The sequence below is a fragment of the Equus caballus genome, chromosome 2 (assembly GCF_041296265.1).
Source record: "Equus caballus isolate H_3958 breed thoroughbred chromosome 2, TB-T2T, whole genome shotgun sequence".
Lineage (NCBI taxonomy): Eukaryota > Metazoa > Chordata > Mammalia > Perissodactyla > Equidae > Equus > Equus caballus.
Genome location: NC_091685.1, coordinates 43,116,098 through 43,134,801, shown reverse-complemented (window position 1 = coordinate 43,134,801; position 18,704 = coordinate 43,116,098). Strand labels below are relative to the sequence as shown.

Sequence of the window (18,704 nt, the reverse complement as noted above, 5' to 3'; positions counted from 1 at the left end):
ACTATAGATTATAACCTTCGGTCTCTAGAAATTCCCCTTTTTAATACTTTCATAGAAAAAGAAGCAGGGGCCAGCCCTGTAGCCGAGTGGTTAAGTTCACTTGCCCCACTTCAGTGGCCTGGGGTTTTGCCAGTTCGGATCCTGGGTGCAGACATGGCACTGCTCATCGGGCCATGCTGAGGCAGCGTCCCACATGCCACAACCAGAAGGACCTACAACTATGTACTGGGGGGCTTTGGGGACAAGAAGAAGAAGAAGAAGAAAAGATTGGCAACAGTTGTTAGCTCAGGTGCCGATCTTTAGGGGAAAAAAAAATCAAAGTAGGATTTACCTCCTGTTTGAGTCACAAAGCAAGGCTAATGTAGGAGGGAAAGAAAAGCTGTAATATTTTCTCCCTGAATGTTTTCATTTTTATTTCTATTGCAATAATCATTCTTGTTCTATGTTGAAAATTTAGAAAATTACCCGTTAAGTGTTTTTAACAGCTTTATTGAGGTATAATTTACATACCATAAACTTCATCCATTTTAGGTTTGCGTGATGAATTTTTATAAATTTATACAGCTATGCAATCATCTCAGTCCCATTTAGCACCCTCCCATCGCCCCTAAAAGTTCCCTGAACCCATTTGCAGTCAATTTCCGCTCCCTTTCCAGCCCTAGGCAACCACTGATCTGATTTCTATACCCCAGAGTTTTGCTTTTTCTAGAAATTTCATATAAATGAAATCATAAAGTATATCTTCTGTCTGGATTCGTTCACTTAGCATATCGTTTTTGAGGTTGATTCGTGTTGTAAGATAAGCATTTTGTCACCTTTGTATAGATACTTTCAGAACATTTTTAATTCACTTAAAAACTGAAACTGCTATGTTTTAATTTCCATTTTCAAGGGATGTGCAAGGAAATTTTTAAAAACAAGGCCATATCTCTGATTCTGATAAAATATATCTCACTCTACACTAGTTTTAAGGATTCCTAATTGTGTCTATTAGGAATGTATTTTGGATGCAAGTATCAGCAACCTAATTACAGTGGTTTAATTAAAAAATGATTTTTTTCCTCACATGGCAGGAAGTCCAGAGGTTCAGTTGCTCAGTGAAGCCATCAGAGACCACGATTTTCTTCTCGATTTTCTGTTCTTTTTGGCTTTCCTCTTCATGCTTTTGCTTTATGTTTGAATATGGCTTCTTGAGCTTGTCTGTAGTCATGGCAGGAAGAAGAGAGGCAAGAGCTGGGGCATCGATACCTTTCATCAGGAAAGCAAAGCTTTGCCCAAAAGCCTCTGAGCAGACTTCTGTATCGTCTCATTTTCCACAAGTGGGAAATATATCCTCCCCATGTGCATGGGAAGGTGGGAAGTCAAGAAGAAGATGATCATAATTGGCTCTTATATCCTTCATGAGCTGTCCCCTGGGGTTGGGCACATTGCTGCTCGCTACAAAACGGGGGTTCTAAGCAAGGCAAAGGAGGGAGGGTTGGATATTGCTTAGGTAACCAGTAGTGTCACCACATTAATATGACAACTCACTTTAGAACTGCCCAGGCATGGCATCGCTGATTGACTGGTACCAGCTGGGAGTAGACACTAGGCACACACCAGACATTCTCTCAGACTTTACTGAAGGTTTTTGGCCAAACTATGATTTGGAGATAATCAAGTCGCAGATATTCAAGTGAATTGTGTGAAACAATAATGTTGGGGTGAATTGAATTGAGGTGTCAGCTCGCCATCCCTTATTTCTTTCTTGGGAGATGGGGGAGTGGAGGTAAGCCTGGATGGCTTCCCAGGTTCCTTTCTAACCTGAGTGTTCTGTGAACTCCGGATTCCAGGTAAACATGATGACCTTGGCAGAACACATCATTGAAGCCACACCTGACCGAATCAAGCAGGAGAATTTTGTGCCCATGGAGTCGTCAGCATTGGAAAGAACAGATACTGCTGCCATTAGCAGTACAATGAGCTGGCTGGCCAGTTACCTAGCTGATGTCGATCATCTGCCAAATGCTGCCCAGATCAGGTCAGTAGAAGTCCGTGGGTCACTATCTAGGACAAATTCCTGGATTTCACTGGGGACGTGGGAGACTAATTGGACTTGAGGAATGCTGTATCATATAAGACCTTATTAAGGAAAGAAAGAAGCATTGGGGAGAGTTCCGTTGCCACTTTGAAGGCCCTCTCGTCCTCTGCTCCTCCATGATTTTTCTCCCCATATCAGAGCATATGAGACAATGTATCATAATCCTTTCCCCCAGTTCCATTGAAATTTCATAAAGGTGCGATAGTGTACTCAGTGGGTTTAGTATTTGGCATAGTCCTAAATTCACGATGGGTGCTCAGTATGAACCTAGTAACTGAAGGACTTTGACTTAAAGTCAGGGCACTTTCAGCAATTTACCAGACCGAATGAAGCCATGGTCTTAATAGTCCCTAGTGGCTCCTGGTGGACACCATCTTGTGGCATTGATCGGTATGTAACAGATCGTGCACATCAATCACCCATCATCTATCTCCCTGTCTCCTCTTGTTTCAGAAGTGCATATAACGAGCCTCTAACCCCTTCTTCTAACACCAGCTTGAGCCCCGTAGGCTCGCCAGTCAGTGAAATAGCTTTTGAGAAGCCCAGCCTCCCCTCAGCCGCGGACTGGTCGGAATTCCTGAGCGCATCTACCAGTGAGAAGGTAGAGAATGAGTTTGCTCAGCTAACTCTGTCTGATCATGAACAGAGAGAACTCTATGAGGCTGCCAGGCTTGTCCAGACAGCTTTCCGGAAATACAAGGTAAAATAGAACAGAGTCCTGATGTTGTGACATTCTTAAGATCAGGAAAAGTCAGTCATTCAAACTCAAACATGGGCCATTTCTTTTTTTCCTCTGAATTTATAGAATCTTTATTTGAAATTATTACATCTCATGAAATTATTAATAATTTTCAGAAGCTTTAGTAAAATGAAACTGACCAGTAATGTGATGGTCATCACCATCTCAAGTTATTGTCAGTAATAATAATGAACATTTATTATTTAGTTAGTGTAAAGTAAGTTGATATCTCTGCCCTGAGACATTTATGACCCAAAGCAGGGGTTTCCAACTGGAGGCTTTGGGCTGACTTTAGGCAGCTCATAAACTCCTAAAATTTTCTGTTAAAGAGTCTGTATGTGCATTTTCGGTGGGAGAGGTTCCATAGTCTTCCACAGATCCTTAAAGGAGTCTTTGACCGCCTTGAGAAGGTGTTGAAAGGCATTGACGATCCATCCAAAAGTAGAATACTTGGGGTTATTGTAGGAAAGCAGTGGAGATCTGGCAGTTTATAAGGACAAGTAGTACAATACCTAATTTGTGAAATACTTTGAAAATGAATATTTTTTAGGCCTCCTGATATCCAAATATCATAGTTCTATTTAGAAGCAAGAATAGTTGGAGATTTATTCTGTAAATTCATTTTTCCTAATTTATACTTATAATTATCACTGTATTTTGGTAAACCTAGTGTCTCAGTTCTGAGAAAGTTAGCTAAATGAGTAACGATTCTGTTTAAGTCTTAAGAAAGTCCTTTACTAAATCATTATTGATTTGTTTTTCCTCACCTTACCCTTAAGGGCCGACCTTTGCGGGAACAGCAAGAAGTGGCTGCTGCTGTCATTCAGCGTTGTTACAGAAAATACAAACAGGTAAACCACAGTTTGGGGTCACGAGAGGAAATGTGCCTCGCCCAAGCAGCGCCAGGCCCCTGAGGATTCATTTGTTCCAAATGGAAAGAAACAAAAACACAAAATCACCCGCAAATAAACTTAGGCCACAAAATGATTTTGTTCACATTGCTGGCCTTTTAATGTTAGCACCTTCCTGAGATACTGGTCTGATACAAAGAGTTATTTGTGTTTGAAGTCAGGTTCTTTGTTCCAGTAATTCACCTATAAATTCTGTAGTAATAAAGAACTCTAGGGAGCTTGATATGGTGACTGGAGAAGATAAATCCTGGCTATCATCTTTGACCTTGAATCCCATAAGTTATATGATCTTTAGCTGTTTCTCCTTTCAGCTTCTTCTTGTCCATTTTAAAATGAAGAATTGTAAAAATGTTTGAAAAATCTTAAGAAGCCCAAAGCATCTTAAACTGCTTTTTCCTTCCTTAGTTAAGAGATGCAAGAATGTCTACATAGTCTCATGCAGTATTCCTGTTTCCAGAACAGCCTGTACGGTTACATAACTACCGTCAAGTGGGAAAGGGAACTAATGTTTATGGAGTGCCCACTGTGTACCACATCTTTTAAGCACATCATCTCATTTGCCCCTTACAATTATTTGAAGTAAACAATTTTATTTCCATTTGACAGATGAAGAAGCTGAAGCTCAGAAAAATTAAGTAAAAATTAGAACTTTCTAACCATCTAGGTGATTATAAAATATAAAAAATTGCCTAACTGAGTTTTGACTAAGTCATATGATAAAGTTCAGTCCTGTCAGATTCTAGAACCGTTTATTAGGTTGTGCTTTAAGTAGGATTTACATTTTTATTTAAGGAATAATAAATGCCAAGAGGTATGATAGTTCAGTAGATTCTAGAACCTTTTATTAGGTTGTGCTTTAAGTAGGTTTTACATTTTTATTTAAGGAATAATAAATGCCAAGAGGTATGATAGTTTCATGAAAATTTGAGATTATTTTCTTTTGTTCGGATCTAGGCCTCGCTTTGATTTCTGATGTGGGTTGCCGTTTTCTCGAGTTTCTCTAGGATGAAGCCCAGTTAATGGGGGTGGAGTGGGGGCACATCTGCACCTTGTAGCCAGTTGAGTTCATGATCCCAGAAAATGAAGGTTTATTGTGTAAACGCTGACACCGCAGTACCTGTAGCCTTGCAGCAGGGAGCCGTCCTGGCTTCTGTTTGGTGAGCAGGCTTCACATTAGCACAAGGGATGCACAGAATCACTTTCAAGTCTGGGATTGCAGCAGGTATTTATTCCAAAATAGGAATTTTTAAAAAAATCTCCTCCCAAAGAAGTGTTGTCTACAGCCAGAAGATGGAAGGCATTATTTTTTGAAATACTGACAAATATTTTGGAAGATGGAAGGCATTAATGTAGCCAGATTGCCTTTTTTTTTTGGTTGGGAGTTTTATTGGTTCTGGTTTTTAATTTCATTATATTCAGCAATCTAACATTAATCTTGTATTTTCTGTTTCTCCCCCAAGCTGACATGGATAGCCTTGAAGGTAATGATACACCCAAGTCCTCTCACAAACCATTCCACCAGAGTCACAAATTCACACCCATCACCAGCTACAAGAAGGGGCCATTAAGATGGCAGGGTCATGGAACAGGCATACTCCCCTTGCCAGGCCACCTAACCACAGTGCATCTATCCTCTGGGGACCATGTGGTTATTCAGTTGGAGAGGGTTTTGGCAGTAACAATCGTTGGACATTTTTTCTTGGCCAGTGTCAATCTGAAGAATCCGTCCAGGCCAATGGCCATGAGCCCAATGACCCACTAAGTAAACTTGCCTTTTTCCCACTGGGCTTCACTGTGGCCCGGTAGGTTCTGAACGTGCAACATACACAGGCCAAGGTGATGAAAACCACAGAAACGCTGTAGAATACTGCGTTCTTGTCTTAAAAGACTTTTGGACTAATGAAAATGTAAAGCAGGTCAGATAAATCTAAAGAGGATTCTTGCAGAAGGGTCCTGTATTTGGACATTCTGAGAAGTCAGTTTCCTTCCCTCATTCCCCCTCATACATGCAGAGATGGACTTAGGCACAGGGGTTTTCTGACGAATGTTTTTCCCTGCAATGGTAAGTTGCCTTCTTGTAAGCAAAGTGCTTCATTGTGACTTCTTGTCCCCAGAGTCATATTCTATTTCATTAGCAAGTTGGACAGAGCATTTTTTTAAACAGGGAGAGCTCTGTATTTTTAGTGCCTAGAGACTGAAATGGAGGAGAAGTCATTCTCCCGTGCCTTCGTCCCTCGCTTTGATAGCTCTGCAGCAGGCCGGCTCGAGGCCGTGCTGGTACAGGCTCCTAAGCAGTCCCCGATTCTGTGACAGCTTTCCAGGTTTCATGGTGTCACCCCTGTGTTGGTCTTATGAGTGTTAATCTTTTGCAGGTTAGAACGGCTTAAAGGTGTCAGCGTTTCATGATAAGCCTTGTATTTGGGACCTTGTAACTCAGAAATTTGTCATATGGAATGATAGTTAGGAGTCGGATGCTGACTGCTAAGTAGACTTGTGTATGGTGGGGATTGGGAGGCACAAAAAATGTTCATTAAAAATGTTTCAAAACTGGAGAGTAAATAGTAGTTGTAAACATTTTTAATTTTACTTCTTAAACGTGTTTAAGATTCTCACATGTCTAAGTTTATTGCTATTAAAACTTTTTCTCAACAAGGGCAAAAGATTTTGATATTTTGGGGAAAAAACACATTTAAAGCAATACATTGTCTGAAGACAACCCTTAAAGTATTTCGCATTTCGGAAAGGTAGGTGAAAAGATTCCTAGTTTGCCTCTTTAGTGATTAAAACCAAAACAGAGACTATGATACTAAAGGGCGCTCCCCTAATAAGCTCAAAGGACGCACGGACTTGCGTGGCTCCTGTTGTTACTGTTTTGCTTGTTCTTGTTTCCCCTGCAGTATGCACTTTATAAAAAGATGACACAGGCTGCCATCCTTATCCAGAGCAAATTTCGAAGTTACTATGAACAAAAAAAATTTCAGCAGAGCCGGCGTGCTGCCGTGCTGATCCAGAAGTATTACCGGAGTTATAAGAAATGTGGCAAGAGACGGCAGGCCCGCCGGACGGCTGTCATCGTCCAGCAGAAACTCAGGTGGGTGGAGAAGATTTCCTGGAGGTAAAGCTGTCTGGGGACGAGAACCGTCACGGTTGACAGTGTTGCCCTGTGCTGGTATAGGGGTCTGTGTAGGGACTAAAGCATCTCGCAGTTCTTTTCTTTCCAGACCACTCTAGATGTTATGACTTTGTATAGTTATGCCTGTGCTATTGGTCTACTTTTTTGTCTATTTAGTTCCTTTTCTGGCCACCCCCCACCCAATTATTTTATGTCACCACCCAATTTCAACTTGTATCCGAATTTGGTGGGACCAAAGTTTCTACTCAAAAAGGTAGTGCTGTAAACTGTAGCATTACTACACGTAAGACCTGGAAGAGTAATTCGAGTTAAGCTATTCCATTTTAGGGAGTGTGGTAAAAACTTTGAACACAGTAAAATACTTTGGTAGAAGAAATGTAGAAAATAATAACCCAAAGAGGGTATCAAACTCAGGCGAATCAGTGTCTAAATGAAGAGAGCCCGCCGGATGCCACAAGGCCGTCTCAACAAGATGAGCCTATAAAGAGTTGTGAGAGAACGGTTGACATCCGACTTTCAGTCTGTCTCCCTTAAAGCTGGATGGGAGCGTTCGTCCCCGCCCTGCCTCCTCTTCCACCGTGCCTACACCCAGTACGGTAGAGGCAGTGTTGTTTGTGCAGTTGGATTTGCTGCATGAACTGTTGAAAAGTCCTCTCTCACTGCTGACCTTTTTTCAACTTTTGCAAATTAAGCTTTACAGCACCCTTCTCGTGACAGTAATTAATATTCTGGCTTTTTCAGGAGCAGTTTGCTAACCAAAAAGCAGGACCAAGCTGCTCGAAAAATAATGAGGTTTCTCCGCCGCTGTCGCCACAGGTACATTCATCCTCATCTATACATTTTGCTCGTCAAGAATAATGCAACAGCCCTGATCTTCTTAACCACTCATTAACTCCTACATAAAGCTAATCCCCCTGCAGGTCCTCAGGGTGAACGTCCTAAGTTACAGTAGGATCACAGAACTCTAACTAGGGACTGAGTTGCTGCTCCTGGAATGTGGGGAGGTGTTCCCGACTGTGCTGGAGATGTTAATGGAGATTCATGCCAGTGTTTTTCTGTTTTAATTTGAGTGTAAGGGCAACTTGGTTGGACGAACTTTTAATTCCAAGTTTCTGTTTAACCTCTTATTTATATGCCACATTACAGTGTGTTCTAAACCCTTATTCTGCTAATGTGTGTCCAATCAGAAAATAACAGTTTCTGTTCTCAGGGAAAGGATAGAAAACCACTAATTCCATCCCAGTTTTCTGATGTAGAATTTCCACTAAATAGTTGGTGCCCCCTGCTGGATGTGCGACAGCTGACGTGCTCTGTCGACTGTCAGTTAAAGCGAGTCAGTGATGAGGAAGAGGAGAAATTATTAGAATGAAATTGTGCAGGAAAGGAAGAGCATCTGAGATTGGAGGCACATTTTCAGTGAGAATAAATGGGCTTCTGTGACTCTAGCGTTCCATGGAGACACAGCATCTTCCCGTGGAGCTAAGAGGAGTTTCTCTTTGTTTCCTCAAACGGGAGGTTTCTTTGTGAAGACGAGGTTCTTTACTTAGATTTGGGGGGCTGGTGAGAAGTGTTTTGTTTTCCTTATTTAGGTTAATTTTCCAGTCCGACACCTGTAACAGCAGCGGCCTGAGCTGTGTTGAGATGACTCTGTGGTTTTGCTGTTTCTTGTGCATCCATCAGGAGCTGCACAGTTTACAGAACCCAACTTTAAAGGAAGCTCTTTAATGTCTTATTTCCTCTTCCTGTTTAATTGTACCAAAAGCTCAAGTGTCCAGATTCAATTTTATCCCTGAGAGGTTTCATTTTACTTGAGTTTTTCTTACTCCTAAAACTATCTGCTTGCTAACTTTGCAAATATTTTGACTTTTGAGGCTGGCTACTTGTGCTTTTACTTAAATTAACAAAAGAATTCTTTTATATGACAATAGAAGGAAACATGCACAGAGCCACACATCAATAGTAATACAAACTGTACAAAGAACGTTCTTGAGGATATATGTGGTATTCTCTAGCTAATGCTGTGAAAGAAGCTAATGTACACTTACCAGAGAGCTCAGCAACCCGTCAACTCTACCATGTAGCAGTCGGGGGTTCCCCCACCATGGTTAGCTAACCGATGAGATACCAACATCAGTGCTCCGAAATAGGAAGGCTTTGTAGGAAATGCACGTCAAAATACGGGGCATGGTTATGACGTGATGAAGTCAATCCTACCAGCCTTCGCAAAGTCCGTCTCTCTTCTTTATTACTCAGTCATATCTTTGACTTGGCTGTAAATTACTTGCAACTAAATACTTTCTTCCTTTGGTGGGCACATCCAGGGCTCACAGGGCCTTCCCCGTGTGTTCTCACATGTGCTCACGCTCCCTTCTTCCCTTTTCCTGTCCCACCTGCAAAATGAGAAACCCAGGAAGACTCTATCCAGCACTGCTGAGACTGTCGTTAACACTCTCCCCATAGGTTTTATTTTCAAGAAATCACCTTAACATTGCTCTTCTTTAGGTCACTGCAAACAAACCAGAATGTTCACAAGTTAAATTTTCCTTGTTTCTCCTAATCTTATCTTCAAGCTTTGAAAATACGTACAGTAAGGCCACCTTGTTGATTATGAGCGAGATGACATAAAGTCCTGTGCTCCTTTTCTCCTTTTTTTGGCTAAGGCCGTGCCATGTTTCCATTGAGTGAGTGGAGAGGGTCAGATATTTAAGCAAAGCGTAGATGCACAAAAAGGCTGCCTCCCCAAGTAGGCTACACCGAGGAATCCTTTTACTCGTGTTTTTAGAGTTCTCTTTTTGTGAACTAGAAGAGAAGAATTTCATGAAGATTTTACCTCGTAAGTCTGAGAAGAAGATTTGTTATGAAGGAAACGTCAGATTACAGACTGAATTTCTATCCATTGTTTGGAATTAAAGACCCCTATTGACTCTTTTTGTTACCTGCCCTTTTGTAGTTCGGATGTTAGAAAAATGAGGAGGCAAATTTTAATAACCTCTGTGTACTGACTGTATAGGCTCACTCTTCACTTACTGTTCCTATATATTCAGTTAAGGAACTTGAAGAAATCCTGAAAAATCTATCCCTGAAGTTCGAACTCATATATTCCCTAGGATGTATGTAGCCCTGTTTCCATTCTGGGTTATTGAGTACTATTTTAAGAGACTGTCATGTTTATTGTCCCTTAGAAGCATTAAAATCAACATTAAAATAAAGTCTCGTATGACACTCACTCAGAAAAGGTAGGTAGGTAGTGGCTTCAGGAATCCAGAAGTGAGACATCTCATTTCTTACGGATTTTGCTGTCATATGACCCCGACATTTTTAGACTTAAAAATAAATTGGTAAACTTCCTACCTGCTCATCTCACATACCCCACCACCACTCTCCTTTTCTTTCTCTCCAAAAAAGGAACCACTTGATACTCTTTTGTTGAAGTAAAGCTATTTATAAGATTTCTGTTGTGACCCTCACATGCTAATAGCTCTTTGGTGTTGTTTTACTGTCTAAAGCCCCCTGGTGGACCATAGGCTGTACAAAAGGGTGAGTGTAGCTGCCTGCTAGCCAGTTTATCTTCCATTTTCAATATTTTGCTTTTTGCTTGCTTGCATGGGGCTGCAGCCTAGGTATGCCAGTAAGTTTCACATCCATTTTGAATGAAATAAGATAAAATAAAAACTAACCCTAATTACTAACAGTGCTACTTTATACAACAGGAAAACAGTCACATCCAGTCGATGTACCAATGCATGACCTAGTGGCAGGGAGCATCTTCTGAAACCGCCACAGGGCATGCTTAGAACTTGATGGAGAAGTCTTCAGTATAAAAAAAAGGCTGGTGGTACAAGTGCAAATCAAAATGAGGCTACACTATAAGAAAACATTGGGCAAGTGGTTATTTGTGATTAAAATAATTTGCCACATGAAACTTTCTTGACTACTGCTGTGTCCAAATTTCTAAAGCGAGAAGGCTCACTAAGGGGGTACTGGCTTTTTTTTTTCTTACCTAATCTATTTCTTGTTTAGAATTACTGTTTCCCCATTCCCCTGTCCCTATAGTTTTATTTTCTAAGTCTCCCTTTCCCTGGTGCTATGGAGTGAGCCAGTACACCAAGCCTCCCTTTCAGAACCAGCCCAGGACATTCCTCGCAAGCTAGTGAGCAAAGCTGACTGCCAGCATTTAGTGGCAATGCTAAATCAAGAAAGTGTAGTGGAAAGTGTCTTAAATCTGTGGATTCTCTATTGCAGTTAAGAGTGGAGGTTCGAATAGAATTTGTATTTTAAAGAAATGATAATGAGCAGGTGGTCAGTGGGCACTCGTAGTGTTCTTGAGATTTTAGAATCCGGTGCTGATTTGTAAGTGTGCCTGAGGGGCGGAAGTCTCTGCTAGATGGGACTGTAACTCGTCTTAAGTTATAATAAAGGATTTAGTGTCAGAAAACTGTTTTTTTAAAAGCCATGAATAAAATTCACCAAAATCAGACTTGAATTTAGATTAATTTGACAACTTTTCATCCTATAGATAGTCTTAAGGAAAGATGCATTTAAAATATGACATGGGAATTATCTCTATCAACTCGACGACATCCAGCGCCCTCCCTTCTTAACGTCCCACGAATACTTTATATAGTCATGGGTAAGATTTCTGAGAAAAGATTACAATTCAAAAAATCTAAAGCTTCTGGAGATATTATTTCCCATCTCACTACATTTATGTTGATGCTAATTTTTATTTATTATATTTTAAGCCAAGAGTCGGCAAACTTTTTCTTAAAAGCCCAGGTAGTAAATATCTTAGGCTTCATGGGCCATACAGTCTCTGTTGCAGCTGCTCAGCACTGCCATTCTAGCATGCAAGCAGCCATAGGCAATACATAAATGAATGTTCGTGGCTGTGTTCCAATAAAACTTTATTTACACAAATATACATTGTGCTGGATTTGGCCCACGAGCCATAGTTTGCCAACTTACAATGATAGGAGAATTGAGTTTTTATAAGTTCTTTGTAAATCTAGACCTTATCCCTAGAAAAGATTTAAAGTCTCACCTAATTGAAAACATGGGTAGTAGCTGAAAGAGAAACTTGTTTAAAAAAATAATAAAGGAACTACATTCATTTGTAAAATTAACTAGTTAGTCCTCTTTAGAATTAGGCAGTTGTTTACAGCTGATATATTTCAGGTCCCATGTGGTAGAGCGGGCTCAGAGATGTCTGTGTTTGAAATATAAGAGAAAAAGAGGAGAAAAATCTCCATTTCTCTCTTTCTATTCCTGCTCACTCTCTGCATACAGAGATAATATTTCTTCCCATATTAAAAACCCTCCAAGAGAACAGATGCATGCTCTATATTCAACTTAACTAAAAGTTGTAGTGTCTTGCATGTCACATGCAATTAATATAGCCTGCTGCAAGGAACCAACGTTTTAGTAAAAGTGGTTGCTTCTGCACTTTTGAGGCTTGTTAGTTTCTGGTATGTTAATGATCATTTTTAAGAGTACATTTTCTAAAAGTGCTTTTCAGTGCCAACCAGCGTCCCTACCTTAATTTCTTTAGTGCCTGCTGCATTCTATTGTGAGCTCCTCAAACTCCTCCTCCTGCATGGAAAGTTGGAATTTCATAGCATCCTTCATGCTTCTCAGTCTTCAGGGAATTTGAAAGATACAAGCTGAGAAGTGTTAAGGTTCCTGCTAGTATGGTCATGTTTATCTAACTGTCCAAATTGGGAAATAGCTTATCTGTGGCTTTGTCTAATTGCAGATAAGATCTCCTCTCCCTCTGTTCCATCAGAGAAGTCACAATGGCACTCCCTCTGATAGTCCCCAACTTGAAATCTCTCTTGGGAGGCAGAGCATTCATTCTCTGAGGAGGATTTATATTCCTGGAATTTATGTCAAAGACAATAATATATTTATTTTATTAATTTGTAAAATATACCATATTTAAGACCTTTAAGGTTTACACATCGAAAGATAATATTTGAAAACTTAAAGAATCAAGTTTTATGGCAGGGTGTTTGTAAAACAATATTTGACCCCAACTCCTAGATTAATGAGGCGGAAGGATATGTAAGGAAGTTGGCTTGTCAGTCCTCAGAACTAAGACACAACAGGCTAATTCCAGCAGCCTAGCAATCAGAAAATACCATTTGTGTCTTCAAATGTTTAGTCGTTGCTTGGGGAAGGTTAAGAAAAAGCACCAAATACTCCTCACTGAGTCCTGCTCATTTTTACTTCCATCGTAGCCCCTAATTTATCCAACAACTTAAAATAGAGTTATCAAATTCTTGGTACTGTCACAGGGATTTGTTTTGTCTTGGACGCAATGATTCTCTACTTTAGAGAAAACTTTTATTATACACAGATAACTTCAATCAACCGTTTTAGTTATTTTTCTTAGTTAATTTAGGTGTTATACTACTTTCAGCATATGCCTGAAGGATTTTTAAGGCCGAAGAAACTTTCAAAGTGCACAGGCTGGAAAAACTATTTCCAGTTGGATTTTGAGTCTAACAGGATGGTATTCAGTGTTACAGCAGAAAACCCAGATGCCTCCTATGTAAAGGAAGTCGCAAGTAATTGGATTACACGACAGATTTATCCTCAAGGTCTTGAGACTAAAAAGGACAATGCCTCTTTTTCTAGTTAGAATATGAAATTCCCACTTCTCTCTCTAAGACGTTTCTTTTTTGTGGGTATTAGAAAGTGTTCTCATACATGAGTGAGACCACTCTCTAGAAAGCAATTTCTAGACAAATTCCTTCTTTCACTAGATGGGATAATATTTCTGAGAGAGGGCTTTAAAACCCATGACAGTCACTACAGGAATTATAAACAGTGAGAATTCTGGTATTTAAATAACCTATTTCTTGTAACTTGCTGGCCTAGTTACCCGTGTTCAATAAAGGTGGGTGAAGCTATCCTCCTGGGATAAAACAACCTCATTGGAGGAAGAAAAGATAAGACTTTTTTGTTCACAAATGTGTAAGCAGCAGATTTTCTCCATATTTGCTGACTGGGCTTTCAAACACTAACCTTGCCAGGTGCTGTCAGTTTTCTTGGTAAGTAGTGGTGTCAACACTGACTATTGGGAGCAGCCTTGGGAAATGTTTCAGTGGGTCCCTGTCAGGTTCTGCAGGTTACGCTTGCCCTTCTGCTTTGGTATGTACACTTTATCCAAGGGACAATTCTCTAACAATGCCTGAAAATGTATTGTTTAATTGGGAAAAGTCAACAGCGCTCTAGGTCGACAACCGTGATGTCACCCTCCTTTAGTTCAATTTAACAGGAGGTATAGTTTCCAAGTTGTCCAGTATGTTCAGTGAGGAGGAAGAAATGAATGTGGGATGTGTCATCATGGATGTAATTTAAATCTCCGAAGTAATTTTGTCTTACTTGCTTCTTTTAGGGGATGAATCTTTTTGGAACACAGTGGTGTGTGTTAAATTGCAGACAACATGCTCTGTGTCGTTCTTATTGGGCCTCTCTGTCTTTTTTGTTTTGCAATCCAAATGAGATTTCTGGAAAATGGCAAGATCTCTCTTTTCCTAAATTCCCCACAAGCTATTGCAGCTCTCAGAGCAACAGGTAACTAATCAGAAAGCCGCATCTGGCTGCCCTGTATATTTTTGACGTCCAGCATTGCGAGAATATGCCTGCTGAAATCCACTGACTCATGAAACATTTCTCTGGCTGAGCATTACTGAGTAGATGTAATGAAGCGGCTTTGCCTTATGCTTTACCCATGGAGCCATTGTTTGCTACAAGTTTCCGAAGCAGGCCTACTGCATTTACTCCTAAGTTATCGTTGGACGTCTGATGGAAGTAAACCCTGTGGGCTTTGCTGGCTTTCAGTGCTGTTGCTTACTACATCACTTCAGTACATTATGATGCAACATTTTTTTTTTTTTTTGGTTGAGACTGCAACAATATCCCAAAGTGGTGATTATTTTCAGCCTCGAATGCTTGGGGAAATCCTGGGATTGTCTTTAGTTTTAATAGTTGAATGGTCACAGGTCAAAGTCTTGCTATCCGAATTACTTTGACTCCAAGCCAGTAATATGAGCACTGTTTTCCAGGTTACTGACCTGAGGTTCAGAAATGTGGTCCTTGCAGCTCTCGTGATGGTAGCGATAGCCTTGCACCTACGAAAGCTATAGTTTCTGTCCTGTGTTGATCGTCTTTACAGACTTTACAGACTGCTTTGCCTGTCTTCTGTGTGATGAAACTCAGGAGTCAGTGTAATTATAACGAGATTTGTTTTTAGATAACCTGGGCAATTTTAGGTTTAGTTCTTTCTTAGCCTAACAGGTATAATTCCATAAGAGAATCAAAAACTCAGTAATCCTTACCTGAGGTTGCATAACAGAAACACAACAAAAGTTTACTGAACATCTGCATTCTAAGTTTCATAGATATGGTGACCATAGGTACTGGATTTTCAAGTATAATTCCAATTTCAAAAGTTTTGGTCTGTATTTACCAACTTTGCATACTGAAAAATAGGCTGGTAATATCAATGAAACCAGTTCAATGAATTGATTTTGGTTTAGGTCTATAAAATTGATTTTTTTTCCTCCACAGAATTTTTCAGTTTTTTTAATATCATGTGACTCCAACATTTGTAAGACATAGTAGTAATAACAGATGAAAAGAAAAACATTTTATAAACTTTTTTTTCAGTGACAAGCAGGAATAATTATTATTACAAAACAAGTACATACTCATTGTAGCACATTTGGGAAATAGAAATAAGAAAGGAGAATCACCCAGAGATAGTAACTGTTAAGCTTTGATTGTGTATCCTTCTCGTGGTAGATGTATTTTTAGTTAACATACATCTTTTAATGATTATTCATGTCTTGACTAACAGACAAGGCAACAACAAATTTCTGTAACTATTTGAAATTCTGATTTGAAACATCTTTCTTAGAATTTGCTAACAAAATTCTAGTATCAGATGTTGTTTTAAATCACTTCAGAGATGTAATTGTTTTCTGTTCCTTTGGAGGCAATATAGCATTCAAACATTATTTTATCCAATTGACGTTTGATACAAAACCAAACAAAAAATTAGGCACTTCTATCTTGTTCTAATAACCTACCCTCAAGTAACATAAAACTCTATGATTTCAGCAGGGCAGATTGTACAGTCTTTCAGTTTCATCTAGACCATGAGAGGCAGATTAACAACATGGTCTGCAAATTGCAAATTGGAGAGTGAGGCTTAAAATCTTCTGTTTCCTTGATTCTTAGACCCATTCTTTTCACATGTCTCAAATCTGTGTCACAAAATTGATAAGTACATTTTATGTGGAAGTATTTTTTTCTCCAAAACTTTGTAATAAAACCAGCATAGGGTCTTATAAAGGATGATGTCTTAGAATTGAGAAAATATAGTTGTTAGTTGTCGTGAGTTTTCAGCAACATTCTCATCTCATGCCATGGAAATTTTCCAAATGCATATTTTCTGTAAAGCCTTTTTGAAAAATCAATAACATAAGAATTGTTTTTTTAATTTTCTTGTTATCTTGAGATATTATTAGAAGCAGCGGAGTGGAGTGGTGAAGTCAGACAAACGTGGGTTCTAATCCCTGCTCTGCCGTTGAGTAACTTTATTATTTGGAGCAGGTTACTTAATTCCTGTAAATCTTAAATTCTACGTTTACAGTTGGAGATAATGGTGGCGTTGTAAGGACTAAATAAGGTAACAAATATTAAGGAACCTGTACAGCTATTGGAACATAAGCGTTCTCTTCCTTTTTCCCTATTCCTCTTTTAACGACTTTCTGTAAAAAAATGCCTATGCCATTTAGGTCATTTTGATATCATTTATAATGCTAGTGTACTGTGACAACTTCATCATGAAACTAAGAACTAAATCCTCCACTTTAGCTCAGGAGTTATGAAAGCCTAGAAAATATATCTGAAAATTGCAACGTCGCATTTTCCAGTGTAGACGATCAAAGTCATGTCTGCGTGTGGACGTGCATCTCTTCTTAACTTAGTGGTGTGTGAGGCTATCACTAGTTTTATAGCTGAGTATTTACCTGGTAACTTTAAAACTTTGTGAAAACTTAGTTGACTTTTTAATTCAGAAAGAAACTACAAAAAACTTCAAAAACAAATGTGACCATTTTAACTAAAAGAAAAATGTCAAGTTATACCCACCATGACCAGCTGATTACAGATTCCTTGGTATGAAAGTGTATAAAACGTTCCTGGTTTAGAATTCACTCTGCTTTTTATTTCATCTCAATGATGAACCTAATATTTTTAAAGCATTGTTTTTCATTCTAGAAAAATTGTGAATGGATATCTTTGTATTTATGCTATCAGATTTTGAGTTCAGAATTCTTCAAATTCTAGAAATCTCATCAGTGATGGAGCCACTATTGCGTATTTGTGAATGAGTCCTGTACTAGTGCAGAAATAAATTGTAGTATTTGAAGTAGCATGCACATTTTGCGGTAATTCAGCAACTAGGTCTGCACAAGTACAGATATATTGCATGCCCAGGAGTAAGGTGGCATCGGTGCATGCCTTGCATTTTTCCAGCCACAGGGCTGTTAGTATAGATGTTGCATGTTTAAAAATTGAACACAGAATAGAGCATGTTTCAATTTTTAAAAAGCCATTTATTTATCAACTATGCATGTCCAAAATTAGGGACCTATAATGATGCACAATTCTGTACTGTAATATCCAAATTACCCTAAAACTTAATAATCCATGGTATGTTTAATTGCAAAATTTAAAACTAAATAATACCTGGATCCAGTTATAACTGAACATAGCACTGTCCTCTAAATGTGCCCGTTAAGAAAGAAGGATTTAACAGCTTTGAAGATAAACAGTTTGATCAAGCTGGGCTTGGTGTATTTAGTGAATAAATCAGACAAAAAGCAAATTTTCAAACTTTTTAATTCTTTTTCGTATTAATGACGATAAAATGACAGAGCTTTTTTTCTGAAAGAGAACATCTTCTCTTTGAAGAAATTGTATCGACTTTGCAGAAACGATTCTGCTTGGAGGTGGTAAATATCATTGTTTTCTCAAGTTGCTATTATAGCATATGTGCCATTCCATTGACTTTCAACCTATATAATATGGCAATAACTTATTACTGGTTTTCAAAATGTTTTCTTCCTACTCAAGAGTTATCAAGAAAGCAAACTAGCATTCATTTTAAAATAAAATTTAAATTTTTTAGTACAACTTAAGATAACAGGTGAGAACTTACTCTTAGAGAATCAGAAAACTATATTTGGGAATTATTGACCTCTGTATAGGCCCCTATTAGAAAAACAAATCAGACTTCTTCTTATCACACTGTTGAGATAGAGTGTACATGTCCTGAGAAATGGCTGCCTCTGTTTGGCTAAAACCATCCCCTCACACCCGTTTTGGGGAAACAAATGTTATCATGCAGCGTGCAGCACTGCAAACTGTCTGTGACGCACACAGCGTGCACTGGCTTCAGAAGTTAGACCTTAAAGTCACACTTACATCTACATTCACTTACACACTTACATTCTGAAATTAAGGCAAGCTCTTAATTATTTGTCAGTAAAGAGAAATATTCTTAGAGCTTACAATCTCTTCGCTGATACCCCATCTATACCAGGCAGCCATATTCAGAAACCAAGGCAAACTTTAATATTAAAAAATACAGGCTGGAAGTGATAGTGGACAAATAACTTGCCAATATGACTCTATAACTTTTCCCATGACTTCTATGACTCTATAACTATTTCATTTAAATTCGATTACTGCAACATGTTTGATAAATAGAACAAAGTACCTTATTGGTATTGTACCGTATTGCTGTCCCATCTGGGAGCAGTGCCC

At 39.0% G+C, this 18,704-nt stretch overlaps 1 protein-coding gene across 49 annotated transcripts in view; it reads left to right on the top strand.

Annotated features, from left to right (window-relative positions):
• The window catches only part of CAMTA1 (calmodulin binding transcription activator 1), an 850,910-nt gene that overhangs the window by 828,375 nt on the left and 3,831 nt on the right, over nucleotides 1-18,704 (top strand). For 8 of the 49 annotated variants that reach the window (XM_070261026.1, XM_070261005.1, XM_070261017.1 and 5 more), the window contains 7 exons: nucleotides 1,833-2,020; nucleotides 2,534-2,780; nucleotides 3,599-3,670; nucleotides 5,191-5,211; nucleotides 6,628-6,821; nucleotides 7,605-7,679; nucleotides 10,370-10,400. In XM_070261026.1, the coding sequence (XP_070117127.1) occupies nucleotides 1,833-2,020; nucleotides 2,534-2,780; nucleotides 3,599-3,670; nucleotides 5,191-5,211; nucleotides 6,628-6,821; nucleotides 7,605-7,679; nucleotides 10,370-10,400 (828 nt within the window). Of the gene's footprint in view, nucleotides 1-1,832; nucleotides 2,021-2,533; nucleotides 2,781-3,598; nucleotides 3,671-5,190; nucleotides 5,212-6,627; nucleotides 6,822-7,604; nucleotides 7,680-10,369; nucleotides 10,401-14,262; nucleotides 16,963-18,704 lie in introns of those variants that run through there. The other 41 variants (XM_023627414.2, XM_070260998.1, XM_070261028.1 and 38 more) reach the window with 13 other exon arrangements.